Genomic DNA, 16,452 nt, shown 5'->3' with positions numbered 1-16,452 from the left:
TTTTTTTTTTTTTTTTTTTTTTCTTTTTTTTTTACTTTACAGCAGTAATTCTCCAACTTAAGGGTAAATAGAATCTCCTAGTGGGCTTGTTAAAGCAGGTCACTGGGTTCCATTCCTGGAGCTTCTGCTTCAGTAGGTCTGGGGTGGAGTTGGAAATTTGCATTTTCAGCAAGGTGGTACTTATGTTAAGAATTACTGTTACATAATAGGGAATAAGATTATATCATAGGACACCACAATTTAGCTTCTAAAAAATAAAGACTATTAACACCTAAGAAATAAACTTAATTTTCATAAATATACAACTCAAATCCAAATCTCCTTAGGATGTGATAATAAAAGATTTTTATCATGGTCTTTCCTGAAATTTTATTGTTCTAATTTATTTAGCAATAGAATAAATTAGAAAAATGTCCTTAAAATACATTAAAGACATCGTAAGTAGTGTTCTCTATTTATAAGAAAAAGTTGAGTATTTAGAAATATTTGAAATAATATAATTCACTTACCCTTATACTTTTCCTTGCAGTTAAAAATCAGACTTCAGTTTTAAAAAATGTAATACCTACAGTGAAAACCCAAAAGCACCCATTCATTAAGAGGTAGTTGGTTTTGTTTTTTACCCTTTTTCCACCTACCCCATCAGCCCCATGGTTCCCTCAAGTTCAAAACCCAAAACTCGTTTAGGATTAAATGTGACAATATGGTTAATGTAGTTTGTCAACCCAAATTAGTTTCAGTAATTTAAAAAAGAATCTTATGTTTTTTAGCTAATGGGAATGACAGCAAGAAATTTAAACGAGATAGACCTCCCTGTTCGCCTTCCCGTGTTCTCCATCTTCGAAAAATTCCATGTGATGTCACCGAAGCAGAGATCATATCATTAGGTCTACCATTTGGCAGAGTAACTAATCTTTTGATGTTGAAAGAAAAAAGGCAGGTATGTAATATTTAAAGATTGACACAGAGTGATTATCTCTAGGTGTTAGTGTTACTGATAATTTTTATTTTATTAAGCTTTTTTGTATTTTTAAAATTTCATACTATGAACATAAATTAGTTTTAAAAGATTTTCTTGGGGGAATTGTAACAGGAAGCAACAAACAATAAGTTAATCTTTTTTCTTGACAAGAAACAAATTTTACAATTTTATTTTTTAGTTAATTTGTTTTTAATTTTCTTTGTATTACACAGTGGTTTATCAAATGTCCTATGATTAGCAGAAAACACTCATAGATACAAATTATACCTCATTTGGCAAATTAAAGGACAGTTAAGTTTTCAAAAATCTCAATAAAAATGTATTGTCAAAAGACAAAATCACAACACATGTAAACATGATTTGATTGGCTTTTATTTGTGATTCTAGAGCTAAGCAACACCTCAATCTGTAAAATAGAATGAATGTTCCACTGGGCAAGACAGAACAGTTGGTTTTTTTTTATAAGGTGGTAACAAGGAAGTGACAATTGTTTAAAAAGTGAATTTGTTAACATCAGGTTATTGCATTACTTTTCCTTTAGAGCAGAGGGAATTTATTCTGCTGATTCAGGTAGGCCACACTCTTTCTGATTGGTTGCTGTAAATCTCTTGTTTTCAGGAAAAACTGGTTTGTTTGGGGATTTACCTGCTATGCTTTGCCTGGGTGACTCCATTTTGATTTGGACTGGTCTGCTGGGGCATAGTACAGGAGGCTAGTCCAAAATAACATCCTCTCAAAAAGTTTAACAGAATATTTTAGATATAGAATTAATATGTGGCTTCTTTCATAATTCTAAAGAGACTGTAAAGAGTCTTCATTTGAGAAGTGCACAGGTTCTTAAGATGAATAAGGGAACTTGTTTCTGTGGTGACCATGACAAAAAATATAATACTTGTCATGTTGATTTTAATAATTGTATGTCCTCTTGTTCCAACTCAGACCCCACTGGGATGAATTCTTTAGTTCTTTCCAAGTTTTTGGTTGTCCTAAAAATATTTTACACTGTTTATTACTGTAAAGAAGAGGACAACAAATCTAGGCCCTAGGTATTTTGTAGTATATTGTGATGTATATTACTGTGTTTCTTCTGCTTTTGGTAAATAATAAGTTTAAGAAACATTGTAAATACATTTATAAATAAATAGATTGGTAAGCATTGGGCGTGAAAGAGGTTGGATGATGATGTCTAACTGAGTTCCCTATCTTCAGTTAAATTAATTAATATCCTCTTTAATTCAGATGAGGTTACCAACATTTGGAGAAGTAACATGCCTTAATATTTGGCCCTTGTTGTAGTTCCACGTTTGTCTTAAATCCTTTGGAGACAGTGCATTCCTGCAAATTAGATCTTTAACAATTGCTGCTATTGAGAATAGTATGGTTTGCATGATTTGAACAGAGACAACATGGCCGTTTCTAATGGCTACCTGCCTGTAAAAGGCCGAGCAGGCAACATCATAATTTTCTTTGTCTCTGCTACTGGTTCTGGGTTTATCTTATCGGTAAGATAACCGTGTTATGTTAATTGCTTGTGTTTTGATCAAAAATCCTGTTTAGAAAATGTCTTTTTAGTAATACACTTTTAGTAAGAGATTCTGATTTGAGTCACTAGAACCACTCATGAGTGATAACCTTTCCCAGGGCATCTGAAGGGTGGAGTGTTGGGGGCCAAATGGGGATTATTTTTACCAGCCTTCCTCTGGGTAGTGACTTTTGGCTGTCTCTCCACTCCATACTATGAAAATTGGATTTTTTGACTAGATACTTAAATAAAATGTAAGTAACTACTGGACTCCTTGTGGAAAACATTATTTTTACATATGAAATTTTGGGTTCTATATACTTTAAGAAAGAAAATACTGTGACAAGAATCATGTATTCTAAATACATTGTTTAGCTTTTCCTTTATGTGACTGATGTTAGAAATTGAGCTTGTTCTTAACATTTAGAAAGGAGATTGCAGAAATATGCCCAAACAGTGAATATTATTGTTTACAAATTGTTTGTTGGAAGATGATTTAAATATAGTTAGTTAGAAACTAGCTAGTTGCCGTAGCTATTTCTCCTGCCTTGATCATTTTTATCCTATTGTCTTAGAAAAATTAGAAAAAATACATTATTGACACAAGTGGATAATGGCTTCAAAGTGCATCATGGATATTTTTACCTTTTAAATAGTATAAATGACTTGAAGTCAATTTTGCTCTTTTAAAATGGTGGAATTTTTATTTATTTGGAGAGTTTTGTTTATTGTGGGTTGATTTGTGATGTTTCATCCACTGTCACATGGCTAACATCACTGTTTTGTAGAACATTGGTGGTTCATGTGGAGCATTTCATTGGTTCAGTTGTTACATTTGGTTGGTACAGTTATACATTGTGTTTAACATCTGTCCAGTTAATATTGCTTTTCTAGACTTTATGTGGAAACATTTGACAAGGTAACTATAAACAAAGAAATAGTTTTAATTTAGAGATATTTGCCATTTCATGTGTTCAGTAAAGTTTATTGTTAACAAATGAATATTTTATAAATTGTAAATGTTTTATACATAACTTGAAGTGGTCGATAAATGCTTGCTAATTAAATACTCTTGTGGCTGGGTATGGTGGCACTTGCCTCAAAGATTGCTTGAGTCTGAACGTTCTGAGCTGTAGTGTACTGAGCCGATCTGGTATCAGTATGATCCAGGCTGCTTAAGGAGGGTGAACGGGCCCGGATCAAAACCCAAGCAGGTCAGAACTCCTGTGCTGATCAGTAGTGAGATTACGCCTGTGAATAGCCACTGCATTCCAGCCCAGGCAACATATCAAGACCCCTGTCTCTTAAAAAACTGGATGGATGAATGAATGAATGAATGAATGAATAAATAAATACCTTCTTCTGTAGTAAATAAGGAATTGGATTGTCTAGAAATTTGTGTTGATTTGGATCAGGAATGGTTTCTGCATTTTAAATTTGAGATGTTCTTACAGGTGGTTTTGAGGACTCAGAATGGTTAATGTCTATAGTTTATCTTTCTAACTAACCATTAACATAGGGGGACAGAGGCTGGGCCCAGTGGTTCACTGAGCCTGTAATCCCACCACTTTGGGAGGCTGAGGCAGGAGGATTACTTGAGCTGAGGAATTCAAGACCAGCCTGGGCAGTATAGTGAGACCTCATCTCTATAAGAATTGTAAAAAATTAGTCAAGTGTGGTGGCACCCACGTGTAGTCCAGCTACTTGGGAGGCTGAGATGGGAGGATTGCTTGAGCCCAGGAAGTGGAGGTTGCAGTGAGCTGAGATCTCGCCACTGCACTGCATTGTAGTGAGACTGTCTCAAAAAAAAAAAAAAAAAAAAAAAAAAAAAAAAAAAAAAATAGACTAAGATAGGGGGACAAAATCTACCACTTAAAGCTTTGTAAGTATCTTATTCCTGTAAGAGGAAACTATGTCTACAGTAAGATATAAATATCAAGTGGCTTTTGCCACCTCAGCTTTTCCCAAGTCATTCTTCAGATATCTACTATTAGTACAGTGACTACAGATATCAAATCACTTGAATGACTTAATATTGACTCAGTGTAGGAAGTTCTCAGATTTCCATAATTTGAATAATTGATCCTTTATACATTATTTTTAAAAATATTCCGTATTTGGAAGATTATAAGCTATTTTCTTTTCTTTTGAGACGGAGTGTTGCTCTGTTGCCCAGGTTGGAGTACACTGCAGTTCACTGGTGTGATCTCGGACTCACTGCAACCTCTGCCTCCTAGGTTCAAGTGATTCTCCTGCCTCAGCTTCTCGAGAAGCTAGGATTACAGATACCTGCCACCACACCTGGCTAATTTTTTGCATGTGATTTTAGTAGAGATGGAGTTACACCATGTTGGCCAGGCTGGTCTTGAACTCCTGACCTCAAGTGATCTGCCTGCTGCAGCCTCCCAAAGTATTTGGATCACAGGCGTGAGCCACAACACCTGGCCTTATTTTCTGATACAGGTTGAATATCTCTAATCTGAAAACGAGGTGCTCTAAAATCTGAAACTTTTTGAGTGCCATAACAATCAAAGGAAATGCTCACTGGAGCCCTTTGGATTCTGAATTTTTTAATTAGGATTGCTCAGCTGGTAAGTATCTAAGGCAAATATTTAATACTACAAAATCTGAAATCCAAAACACTTCCTAAGCATTTTGGATAAGGAATACTCAGCTTGTACCTCAGAATTAAATATGATGTATATGTACATGTCTGTTTTAATGAATGCCTTAATACTTAAAAGGGAACCTAAGACTGGGCGCAATATCTCATGCCTGTAATCCTAGCACTTTGGGAGACTGAGGTGGGCAGATCACTTGAGGTCAGGAGTTTGAGACCAGCCTGGCAAACGTGGTGAAAACCCGTCTCTACTAAAAATGCAAAAATTAGCCAGGTGTGATGGTGCATGCCTATAATCTCAGTTACTCAGGAGGCTGAGGCAGGAGAATCATTTGAACCCTGGAGGCGGAGGTTGCAGTGAGCCAAGATCATACCACTGCATTCCAGCCTGGGCGACAGAGTGAGACTCCATCTCAAAAAAAAAAAAAAAAAAAAAAGATTTGGAATTGGAAAATTACCACTTAATTAACTGGTTTTATGTATTTTTTTTTTTTTCTTGTTTCTTCCTAGAAATACTTAAAAAGACAAATCTAAAGTGTGCACTGTCATGTGAGTAAAAGGTGAAAGATTTATGCCATTTGAAGAGAAACCAGAGTATTGATCACCATTTTACAGGGATGCTTTTCAGAAGCTGAGTTTAGTAGTTTTATTCCGAAAAATCTCATACAGTTCAACTAACAAGAATTAAAAATCATCTCACTTAAAACTCATCTCATGTTAGAGCTGTGAAGAGACTTAAAGATCCTGTTAGGCAGTGCTTCATGTTTTAGATGAGGAAACTAAGGCTCAGAGGTGTTAATGGTTAAGTTGTCATAGCTAAGCATAGATATTAATCAGGTTCCCTTTCTACCATGTCATGCTAGTTCTCATTTCTTGCTATCACATATGTTGGTAAAGTATGAGATAATAAAACTGGAAAGTGAATGCACTATTTTATTTATAAATGGCTGTTTTAAAAAAGAGTAAAAGGAGAACAAACTGTTTTGCCCCATCCCTTCTAAGAATCTGGGTATTTTAGAGAAGTGTTTCTCAATGTTTTTTTCTCAGTTTTTTTCTTTCTGTTCCCTTAAAGACTCTTTTTAGCCCTTTTACTCTCTAATTGTCCCCATTAAGTTTAGTATCTGTTTATGTATTGTAGCCGTTTTTTTTCTTAAACAGAGTTTTGCTCAGTCACCCAGGCTGGAGTGCAATGGCGAGATCTTGTCTCACTGCAACCTCTGCCTCCTGGGGTCAAGTGATTCTCCTGCCTCAGCAGCCCGAGTAGCTGGGATTACAGAGACGCACTATCATGCCTGGCTAATTTTTTGTATTTTTAGTAGAGATGAGGTTTCACCATGTTGGCCAGGTTGGTCTTAAACCCCTGACCTCATCATCCACCCACCTTGGCTTCCCAAAGTGCTGGGATTACAGGCGTGAACCATCATGCCCGGCCGTAGCCTCAGTATTTTTAATGATAAACTTAAATCACAACCCCTGAAAGCATCCATTTACAATGGTGATATACACATTTATTTTGATCTTTTAAATTATTTCTAGATTTTAAAAGAAACAAATAAAAGGAAAACCAAAAACTCACTTACATAAAATCACTTAATCAACTGGCAGTTAACAAATCCTTTGAGACAGTTTCTCACTCTGTTACCCACGTTGAAGTGCAGTGGTGCAAACATGGATCACTGTAGCCTCAATCTCCCAGGCTCAAGCAGTCCTCCTACTCGGCCCCTCACCACCCCGTCCCCCAGCCCCAAGTAGCTAGGACCACAGGGATGTGCCACCATGCCCAGCTAAGTTTTAAAATTTTTTGGTAGAAATGGGTTCTCCCTATGTTGCCCAGGCTGGTGTTGAACTCCTGGGCTCAAGCAGTCCTCCCATCTTCTCTTCTCAAAGTGTTTGCAATTACAGTTGTGAACCACCATGCCTGGCTTCTCAAGTTCTTCAGTGAACCCAACTTTTTAGATGTTTCTAATTAACACCCATGATATTTTGAAGCAAAGGCTTTTTCCCCCCTTGGAGGTAATACCATTTTACTTGAGAATGCGTGGGTTTAGAGCAAGCTAGAATGGCAACGTATCTCTTGTCTTTCAAAACAGTGAGCTTTCACTTTACCTTCTTGTGTTTATTGCAGGCTTTCTTAGAAATGGCTTCTGAGGAAGCTGCTGTTACTATGGTGAATTATTACACTCCTATTACTCCTCATCTTCGAAGCCAGCCTGTTTATATTCAGTATTCCAATCACAGAGAACTTAAGACTGACAATCTACCTAATCAAGCTGTAAGTATTAAAGGTGTTTTTAAAAATAGATATAGGAACACATAGTATAACTTAGATACTTTACAGATGAAGAAAACTGAATGTGTTTTTCTTCATTTTAGGATACTTTACTAGTGATAACTGTATATGTAAATTCTTCCCCAAATTCTTAAGAATCAGAAAACAGTGCCATTTAGAAACATATTAGAAGTTCATTTTTTCTCTTGAAACTGTTTTCACAATAAAAAAAGGGGAAAAATATTTATTGTTATATACACCTTAAAATCTCAGATCTGAAGGAACTTTTGGAAATCGTTCATTTCAATCATCTTTTTATAGACTGTAACAAAGGCATTGAGAAATTGTGGGATATTAAGTAATGGAACTTAAGACATTAATAAGAATTTGTTTAGAATTGTTCATTAAATGGTTTTTGGCTCCTCAAGATGAATGTGAAATGTAGCATAGCAACATTTCTTACCCATTTTTCTGTTACTTTGGTGTAGCTAACCATTGAGTCCTTTGTGTCTTTCCATGTTGATTTTTAAGTGGTTAAAAATAGTATAATTTGGAGTTATTTAAGGAGAGAAAATCTTTATCCACAAAGCAAATACATTTTAAGAAAGTATTTTTTTTTAAATTATGATTTTAAGGGCATGTTTGGCCTCTGTATTCTTGCTCTACACAAAGAACTCCTCCAGCTCTCTGATTTTGTGTTGAAAGGCAGTATAATGTAAGCTGTTGAGATTAAATTAGTTATCCACATTGTTTGAAACAGCGACATTTACTGCATACAATCCTTAACTTACTTTAGGCAATATTAATGGCATATAATAAACTATATAAACTTATAATAAATACAATGTTAGGTGTTTTAAAAAAGAATAGACTTTTTTTTTTTTTAAAGTTGTCATTACAAATTGTATATCAGATACATGCTTATGGTACACTGTTCAATCAAAAAAAAGAGAAAAGAACCAAAACCAATCCAGTTACCCGGAGATAACTAATAACTAGTGTCTATATATCTAATTTTATACAAAATGTTTTGAAATCTATTTTTCTGTGTGATATTATGGACATAGGTTTATTACAACAAATACAGCATTGTCTCATCAGCTTTTAATGACTATAATGCTGCCTTGTATAGGAGAGTTGTAATTTGTCCAATTTCTTTTTGATATACACTGAAGTTGTTTCCAGTGTATATTCCAATCCAATAAAATGTGTATTGCCATACAATACAATGTATATTCCAGTGTATGTGTATGAAATTGCCAGGACAAAGCATGTGCCTCTTTTAAATTTTGACATATGTTGCATGATTGCTTTCTGTAGAGATTATATGCTTAGAGTCCCACCAATTTAATGGATGAGCAGGTGGCTTTCTAGTTTTTAATAGGTAGATGAGTAATTATATCTAATTTTTTACTTTTACTTGACAATTTGTAAAATGCCTAAACAGATTTCTGTTAGTGCCATTTTCCCCATTTTAAAAATCATAGTAAAATATACGTGACATAAAATTTACCATTTCAGTCACTTTAAAATGTAGTTTAATGGCATTAAGTGCATTCACATTGTTGTATAGTCACCAGCACGCTCCATCTCTAGATGCCATTTCTCATCACCTCAAACTGAAACACTCCATCCATCATACAGTAACTTCCTATTCCTTTCTCCCTCTCACCTCTGGCAACTACCATTCTACCTTCAGTCTCTATGAATTTTTAAATATTTTTATATGTATAGTCAAATCTCTTAGGATGTAATAATACAGTCTGACTTTGGTACCGTGCTAAGAAAGACCTAGTACACCAAGATTAAAAAAAGAATCTACGTATGTTTTCTTCTAATAATTAATAATTTAAAAAATAATCTACTTATGTTTTCTTTCATATGGTTCTTATGTCTATTAGGAATTTTTTGGATGTGGGGAATGAGGGTAGGGCTTCAGTCTTTTTTTACTCTAAGAGACTAGTTTCTCCTGCATTATTTTTGAATAACTCATTTATTACCCACTAATGTGAAACTTGTCCTTTATCATATATTAGTTTTCCATACACACACTATGCCTGCTGATCATATGTACACACATGCGCACACACACACTCACTTGCACTCCTGTCTAACCTTCCTATGAATTCTGCTTATACATTCCACTCTTGTGTGTGTGAGCTCACATGCTATTAACCTTGACTGCCTTTTGAATTCCAAAAGCTTGGATTCCATTTCTGCATCTGTGCCCTAAGGCTTAATTTTTTTTTTTTTTTTTTTTTTTTTTGTGGGCGGTGGGGGGACATGGAATTTTGCTCTTCGCCAAGGCTGGAGTGAAGTGGCACCATCTTGGCTGGGATTATAGGTGCCCACCACCACGCCGGGCTAATTTTTATATTTTTAATAGAGACTAAAAATACAATGTCAGGAGTCTGGAACTTGACATCAGGTGATCCACCCTCTTCTGCCTCCCAAAGTGCTAGGAGCCCCTGAGATTTAATATATGGTAGGGCAAGACCTTATTTCTTACTCTCTTTTCAGAAATTAACTGATTGAATATTTTGCCTATTTCTCCAGATAAAGTTTGAAATTATTTTAGTAACTCTTGTCCCCCAAAAAACACAGTTGGAATTGGGTTGATGTTATAGATTAATTTGAGATAATTAATTATGCAAATTAATTATATTACTCTGATTCTTTTAAGGAGGAAGTTTTGTTTGTTTTCTTTTATGTCTTTCAGTAGAGTTTTAAATTTTCCTTCATGTAACTCCTGCAGTTTTCTCATTAGTGTGATTCCCAAATATGTTAGTATAAATCTTGAAGAAGAAAAAACAATTTAATAACTCTCAAAGATTGGATTATTCCAAAGAGAAACAGTGAGAAATCCCAGTTGCTTGTTAACCAAAGCCAGCCTAAATGACCTAGTTTATTCTTAAATAGACTTCATTTCTTCCCAATACTTTTTCCATCTTGTTGCTTTTGTACAATTTTTTTATTTTATTTTATTTTTTTTTGAGACGGAGTTTCGCTCTCGTTACCCAGGCTGGAGTGCAATGGCGCGATCTCGGCTCACCGCAACCTCCGCCTCCTGGGTTCAGGCAATTCTCCTGCCTCAGCCTCCTGAGTAGCTGGGATTACAGGCACACGCCACCATGCCCAGCTAATGTTTTGTATTTTTAGTAGAGACGGGGTTTCACCATGTTGACCAGGGTGGTCTCGATCTCTTGACCTCGTGATCCACCCGCCTCGGCCTCCCAAAGTGCTGGGATTACAGGCTTGAGCCACTGCGCCCGGCCCGCTTTTGTACAATTTTTATGCATTGATGTTTGATAAAATACAGTAATCGTTTTTTATTTTTTATTTTTATTTTAGACTGAGCATAATTGGGAAAAACACATTAATTTTTAAAATTCAAACTCCTACATCAAACCTGACATCAAAGTTACATTACCTGTTTGATATTTTTAAAGTACTATAATGTCTTTTTATTCTGACATTCCCAGAAAGCTGATAGATGAGTGTTTCATTCCTTTTTGTTCTCTGAATAGCAGTCTATCCCAAAATATGCACATTACTTTTCCAGTTTATGGACTTATTGCCAGAAGATCAGGTGAATATTAAGTGTTTTTGTTTCCTTGATTTAAACTAAAATTACAACTGTAAAATTTAGATGATAATATGAGATACAGCATTTGAGAAATGGTTGTGTTAATGGCAGTCATTATTGTATTGGTTTTTCTTGACCTTGTGGATGAAAGTTTATAAATCTGCCATGAGATGACCGTAGAAGGATTTTCTCTAAAAAGCCATCAAACTTAACACTTTGCAAGATCTGCGCATTTTTTATTGTATGTTAATTTTCATCTTCTCAGTCTGAGAAATGTCTTTTTTTACATTTTCCAGGCATTTAAAATTTTTATGTGACGTATACATTACTTCTTATCCCACATTAATTAAATCTGTTTTCCTGATCATACTACTGCTATTATTTTCTTTAGTAATTTAACTATTTCAGAGAGTTTGTTACCCATTTAAAAATTATTTTCCATGATAGGAGTTCTGCTTTTTCATAATTTTTAGCATCAGACACACTAATTTTATTTTATTTTTGAGACAGGATCCTGCTCTGTGGCTCCAAAGATGATAATAATAGTTGGTTTACATTTTGAGAGAATCACAAAGTTAGAAAAAAGTTTCTGTTATAGTACAAAGAAGTTTTGATTTCTTGAGCCTTTTGAGAATAAGTTGTCACTCTGGTCCTTCTTTCCTGTCCAATATTTTTAGTGTGCCTTTCCTACAAACAAGGACATTCTTTTGTTAACCAGAGTACAACAGTCAACATTAGGAAGTTAACACTGATACATAAGTTCCCTCCATTTCTCATACCCCATGTATAAGTTTTGCCATTTGACCCAAATAATGTTTGTTTATAGCAAAAGGATTCAGTTAGGATCACATTTCCATTTAATAGTAATACCTTCTTAATTTACCTTTTAAGGCCTTTCATAACCTTGACCCCGTTGAAAATTGTAAGCAATTTATTTTCAAGAATATCCTTCAATTTGAATTTGACATTTCCTTGTGATTCAATTGAGAATATCTGTCTTTGACAGAGCATCACAGAAATAATGCTCTTTTCATTGCAGGATAAAATTTCCATTTGCTGTGTTAGTAATGATGGGCTCTTTGATCACTTGATTAGGGTGGTGTTTGCCAGCCTTCTCAACTATAAAGTTACTACTTACAAAGGGGAAAGAGTAGCATGTTGTGGGAAGGTACTTTAAGACTATGTAAATATACTGTTCCTCATCAGCTGTTAATTTATGAGAGTGTGGACTAAAGGTTTCCTATGTTATTTGATGGGTTTTTTTGTTTTTAATAGTTGCTAGTATTTTGATACACAAATTGTCCTGTATTTGGCCAGTGCAGGCTCCTTCAAGCTGGTTTCTATGTCCTTTGGAATATCCCTATCATTCTTTGAACATTTCCTTGCATTCTGACCAATGTTCCCTCCCCCTGCCACAAAACAAAAATGTTTTATACTCATCTTGTGATTTCTGGGTCCCAGTTCTAGAACCAGCTCTTCTTTTAGAGTGCCCTGGTTCCATTTAGTGAAGAATGTTTAGAAGCCTGTCTTGCCTACTCTTGCTTGGGTATAAACATCCCATGCCATAGTCTTTAATGTTGCTTTCATATTTCTTCCCTCATTGTCTTTTGAAAATTAGAAAATAAAAATTATATCCAAATGTTCTCTTTTTCTCCATGTGTTTTTTTTCTTCAAGTAAATTTAAGCACCTTTTAAAAATACTGTGTCATTATGGTAAGCGGGCAGGTCTTTGTTGACTGATTACAAATCTAGAATATGTACCTCTAGACAAAGTAGATAAATCTTGTTTTACTTAGCTATATTGCTTCATAGTGTTTTATGTCAACGAAATTTTAGGATTCATATAATGCGTCTGTTTAATCAAAAGTTCTCATTCTGGGTTGTTCTATAGCGAGCCCAAGCTGCACTGCAGGCTGTCAGTGCCGTCCAGTCAGGAAGCCTGGCCCTTTCTGGAGGTCCTTCCAATGAAGGCACAGTCCTACCTGGGCAGAGCCCTGTGCTTCGAATAATTATTGAAAACCTCTTTTACCCTGTTACTCTGGAAGTTCTTCATCAGGTAAGGAGGAATAAATACTCTTAAGAAAATTGTCAAGTATGGCCTCTGAAACTTGTGAAGTTTTATATCTAAGTTTTTTAGCTTAATGGTTTTGGTTGATACATTTGTGTTTTGTTGTTGTTGTTGTTGTTTGAGGTGGAGTCTAGCTCTGTTGACAGGCTGGAGTGCATTGGTAAGATCTCAGGTCACTGCAGTCTCCACCTCCCAGGTTCGAGTGATTCTGCTGCCTCAGCCTGCCGAGTAGCTGGGACTACAGGTGCATGCCACCATGCCCACCTGATTTTTGTATTTTTAGTAGAGACAGGGTTTTCACCATGTTGGCCAGGATGGTTTTGATCTCTTGACCTTGTGATCCACCCACCTCAGCCTCCCAAAAGTGCTGGGATTACAGGCGTGAGCCACCGCACTAGCTGATATATTTGTTTAAATAGTGAAAAAAATCTTTATCATTGTGTTTCATACAAGAAATAGTATCAGTTAGAGGTATCTTTTTGACAGCCTCCTTTTTCTAACTTGAATAATGATTAAAAAGGGTGTAAAACATTTTGATTTTTTTCTTATAGGTAAGCATGAAAATGAACAAAGCATAGGATACTGTGAAAAGTCCAGGTAGTACTTATTCATTAGAAAGTAATGTCACTATTGAGTACAACTAATTTATTTCTGTTGACTACTTCTTACATTTATTACTGATTTAAAAATTCTAAAGAAAAAGTGTGTAATAAGTCTTCTTGTGTAATATGAATATGCCATTGACTGATGCCCCACCTAAGCTTCATACACTACCCATTGATATATCTAAATTTCCTTGATAAAACAAATCATGGTGAGTAATATGTAGAATTTAAGAATTGAAGGTCAACTAGTTTCATAATTTTGTAGTAAATAAATTCAAAACCCAAATAATTGGCAAGTATTGAATATTGTAGAGAATAATTGAAGAGCCAGTTAGAATTGAAGCTTCCTGATGTAATTTCCAATGTTTTGTTTTTGAATGTTTACTAATACTCTCTTTCTATACATGTATACCTTCAAAATGTAATATACAGTTATTTGGCAATCTGTGAATATAAATATTTGACATATAGCCCCAAAGTTTAGTCAGTTTCTGTCCTCTTTAGCTATATATTGATTTCATTTCATTACACTTATCAACCCACATATTAAAATACTACAACACATCCCTTGCTTATTTTCATTTAACAGAGTCATGCCTTTGGGTTTGTAGTATGTGCAGAGTCATAGGGGGTTGTGTGTGCTTGTATATGTAAGAATTGAAATGCATCTTACTCTAGGCTCACATTTTACAGATAAAGAAGCTAGGGCAGGCCAGGCGCGATGGCTCACGCCTGTAATCCCAGCACTTTGGGAGGCCGAGGCGGGTGGATCACGAGATCAAGAGATCGAGACCATCCTGGTCAACATGGTGAAACCCCGTCTCTACTAAAAAATACAAAAAATTAGCTGGGCATGGTGGCTCGTGCCTGTAATCCAGGCTACTCAGGAGGCTGAGGCAGGAGAATTGCCTGAACCCAGGAGGTGGAGGTTGCGGTGAGCCGAGATCGCGCCATTGCACTCCAGCCTGGGAAACAAGAGCGAAACTCCGCTGAAAAAAAAAAAAAAAAAAGAAGCTAGGGCACTTAGAAGTTCAATTGCTTTCCCACAGTCCTTGTACCAATTGGCAGTAGAGCTCAGACACATTTCTTAGTAAAGTCTTGTGCCATGCTCATATATATTAAAATATGCCATTGAGTAGGCCTACTGGTTTCCCCTTTGATAGGTTTCTGAGTTACCATTTTAAAAACATATGCATTTGTGAAGCATGTCCTAAGGAGGACTTGAGCAATGGTATCCAGAGACATGGTTGCTTTATGAAAGGGTTTAGCCTTTGCTTAAGTGATTGGTTTCACAGTTCTTGTGGATTTTCTTCTCTTCTGTTTATCCCACAAAGTGGCCTTGAAGACTAATGTGATCTTCAGCAGTGTTTGTTCCAGGTTGCTACTGTAACATTGTAGCCATTGCTAACTTACACTCTTTTATAAAAAATGTTCTTGTGCCTATGTCCCAACACTGCTATCAGCCAGCTGCAAGTTTAGCTATGGTCATGTGGTCCTGTCTTATCATTCCATTTATCATCTCCCTGACCACAGTAACAAATTTTGTTTTTCCCTCAAGAGACCTGAAGGTGAGGAGGACTAATTCTGAGTGTCATCAACAGCAACTGCTGGGTTAGGACTCTGAGTCTTTCAGCTATAGCACTCCCTTGTTTAACCCTCTTTACCACTGCTATTGAAATAAAACCAACTCCTTATGAAGGCCCCCAAATGCTGACTTCTCCCCCATCTCTTTATCTTCATTACCTAACACTCTTCTGCTTATTTAACACCTGTCTTTTCTGGCACTGTCCCTTCCTCCCTCCCTATTCTGATGCTTAGTTCTGTCCTAAGTCCACTTCTAGCTTGTATTTCTTAGGCCGGGAACACTTTTTACCCAGGTAGTCACCTGGCAGGATTGACATCATTCAGCTCTCAGCTCAAATGTTATTTCCTCAGGGAGCTTTAATCCAATTACATTAAGCAAGCCCTCGCCCCTGGCACTCTATCCCATTAGCCAACCAAGAGGCAGTCTGGCATAATGGTTACAGATACAGGGTCTGGAGCTAGTTTGAATCCTGACTCGACTGCCTCTGTAGCATTGGGCAAGTAACTTACCCCTTCTGTTTCTGTTTTCTTTATAATGAAGATGGTGTTCTCTCTTATTTTTTCATTGCGAGGATTACATGAGTTAATATACTTAAAGTACTTATTACATAGGATAGTGCCTGATACATATTAAGTGCCCAAGAAGGTGTCGGGTGTGGTGGCTCACACCTGTAATCCCAACACTTTGGGAAGCCAAGGCGGGTGAATGACTTAAGGTCAAGAGCTCAACTCCAGCCTGGCCAACATGGTGAAACCCTATCTCTACTAAAAATATAAAAAATTATCCCGGTATGGTGGCACATACCTGTAGTCCTACCTGTTCTAGAGGCTGAGGCAGGAGAATCACTTGAATCCAGGAGGCTGAGATTGCAGTGAGCTGAAATCGTGCCACTGCATTCCAGCCTGGGCAGCAGAGCAAGACTCCGTCTCAAAAAATACAATAAAATAACAATAAAAAGAATTAAGTGCCCAAGAAGTGTTTTTTTGTTTGTTTGTTTTTTTTGTTTGTTTTGTTTTGTTTTTGAGACAGTCTTGCTTCGTCGCCAGGCACCAGGCTAGAGTACAGTGGTGTAATTTCAGCTCACTGCAACCTCTCTGCCTCGCAGGTTCAAGCAGTTCTTCTGCCTTAGGCTCCCGAGTAGCTGGGACTACAGGCGTGCGCCACCATGCCCAGCTAATTTTTGTATTTTTAGTAGAGACAGGGTTTCACCATGTT

General features: G+C 36.3%; 1 protein-coding gene across 7 annotated transcripts in view; it reads left to right on the top strand.

Moving 5' to 3' along the window:
* Positions 1-16,452, top strand: part of PTBP3 (polypyrimidine tract binding protein 3) — a 116,225-nt gene that overhangs the window by 59,141 nt on the left and 40,632 nt on the right. For 4 of the 7 annotated variants that reach the window (XM_017503403.2, XM_017503402.2, XM_017503400.2 and 1 more), the window contains 3 exons: positions 771-940; positions 7,250-7,396; positions 12,871-13,035. In XM_017503403.2, the coding sequence (XP_017358892.1) occupies positions 771-940; positions 7,250-7,396; positions 12,871-13,035 (482 nt within the window). Of the gene's footprint in view, positions 1-770; positions 941-4,904; positions 5,096-7,249; positions 7,397-12,870; positions 13,036-16,452 lie in introns of those variants that run through there. The other 3 variants (XM_017503405.2, XM_017503406.2, XM_037729555.1) reach the window with 2 other exon arrangements.

Source organism: Cebus imitator, unplaced genomic scaffold (genome assembly GCF_001604975.1).
Source record: "Cebus imitator isolate Cc_AM_T3 unplaced genomic scaffold, Cebus_imitator-1.0 Scaffold310, whole genome shotgun sequence".
In the NCBI taxonomy this organism is placed as follows: Eukaryota; Metazoa; Chordata; class Mammalia; order Primates; family Cebidae; genus Cebus; species Cebus imitator.
This window is presented reverse-complemented; position numbering and strand designations above follow the sequence as displayed.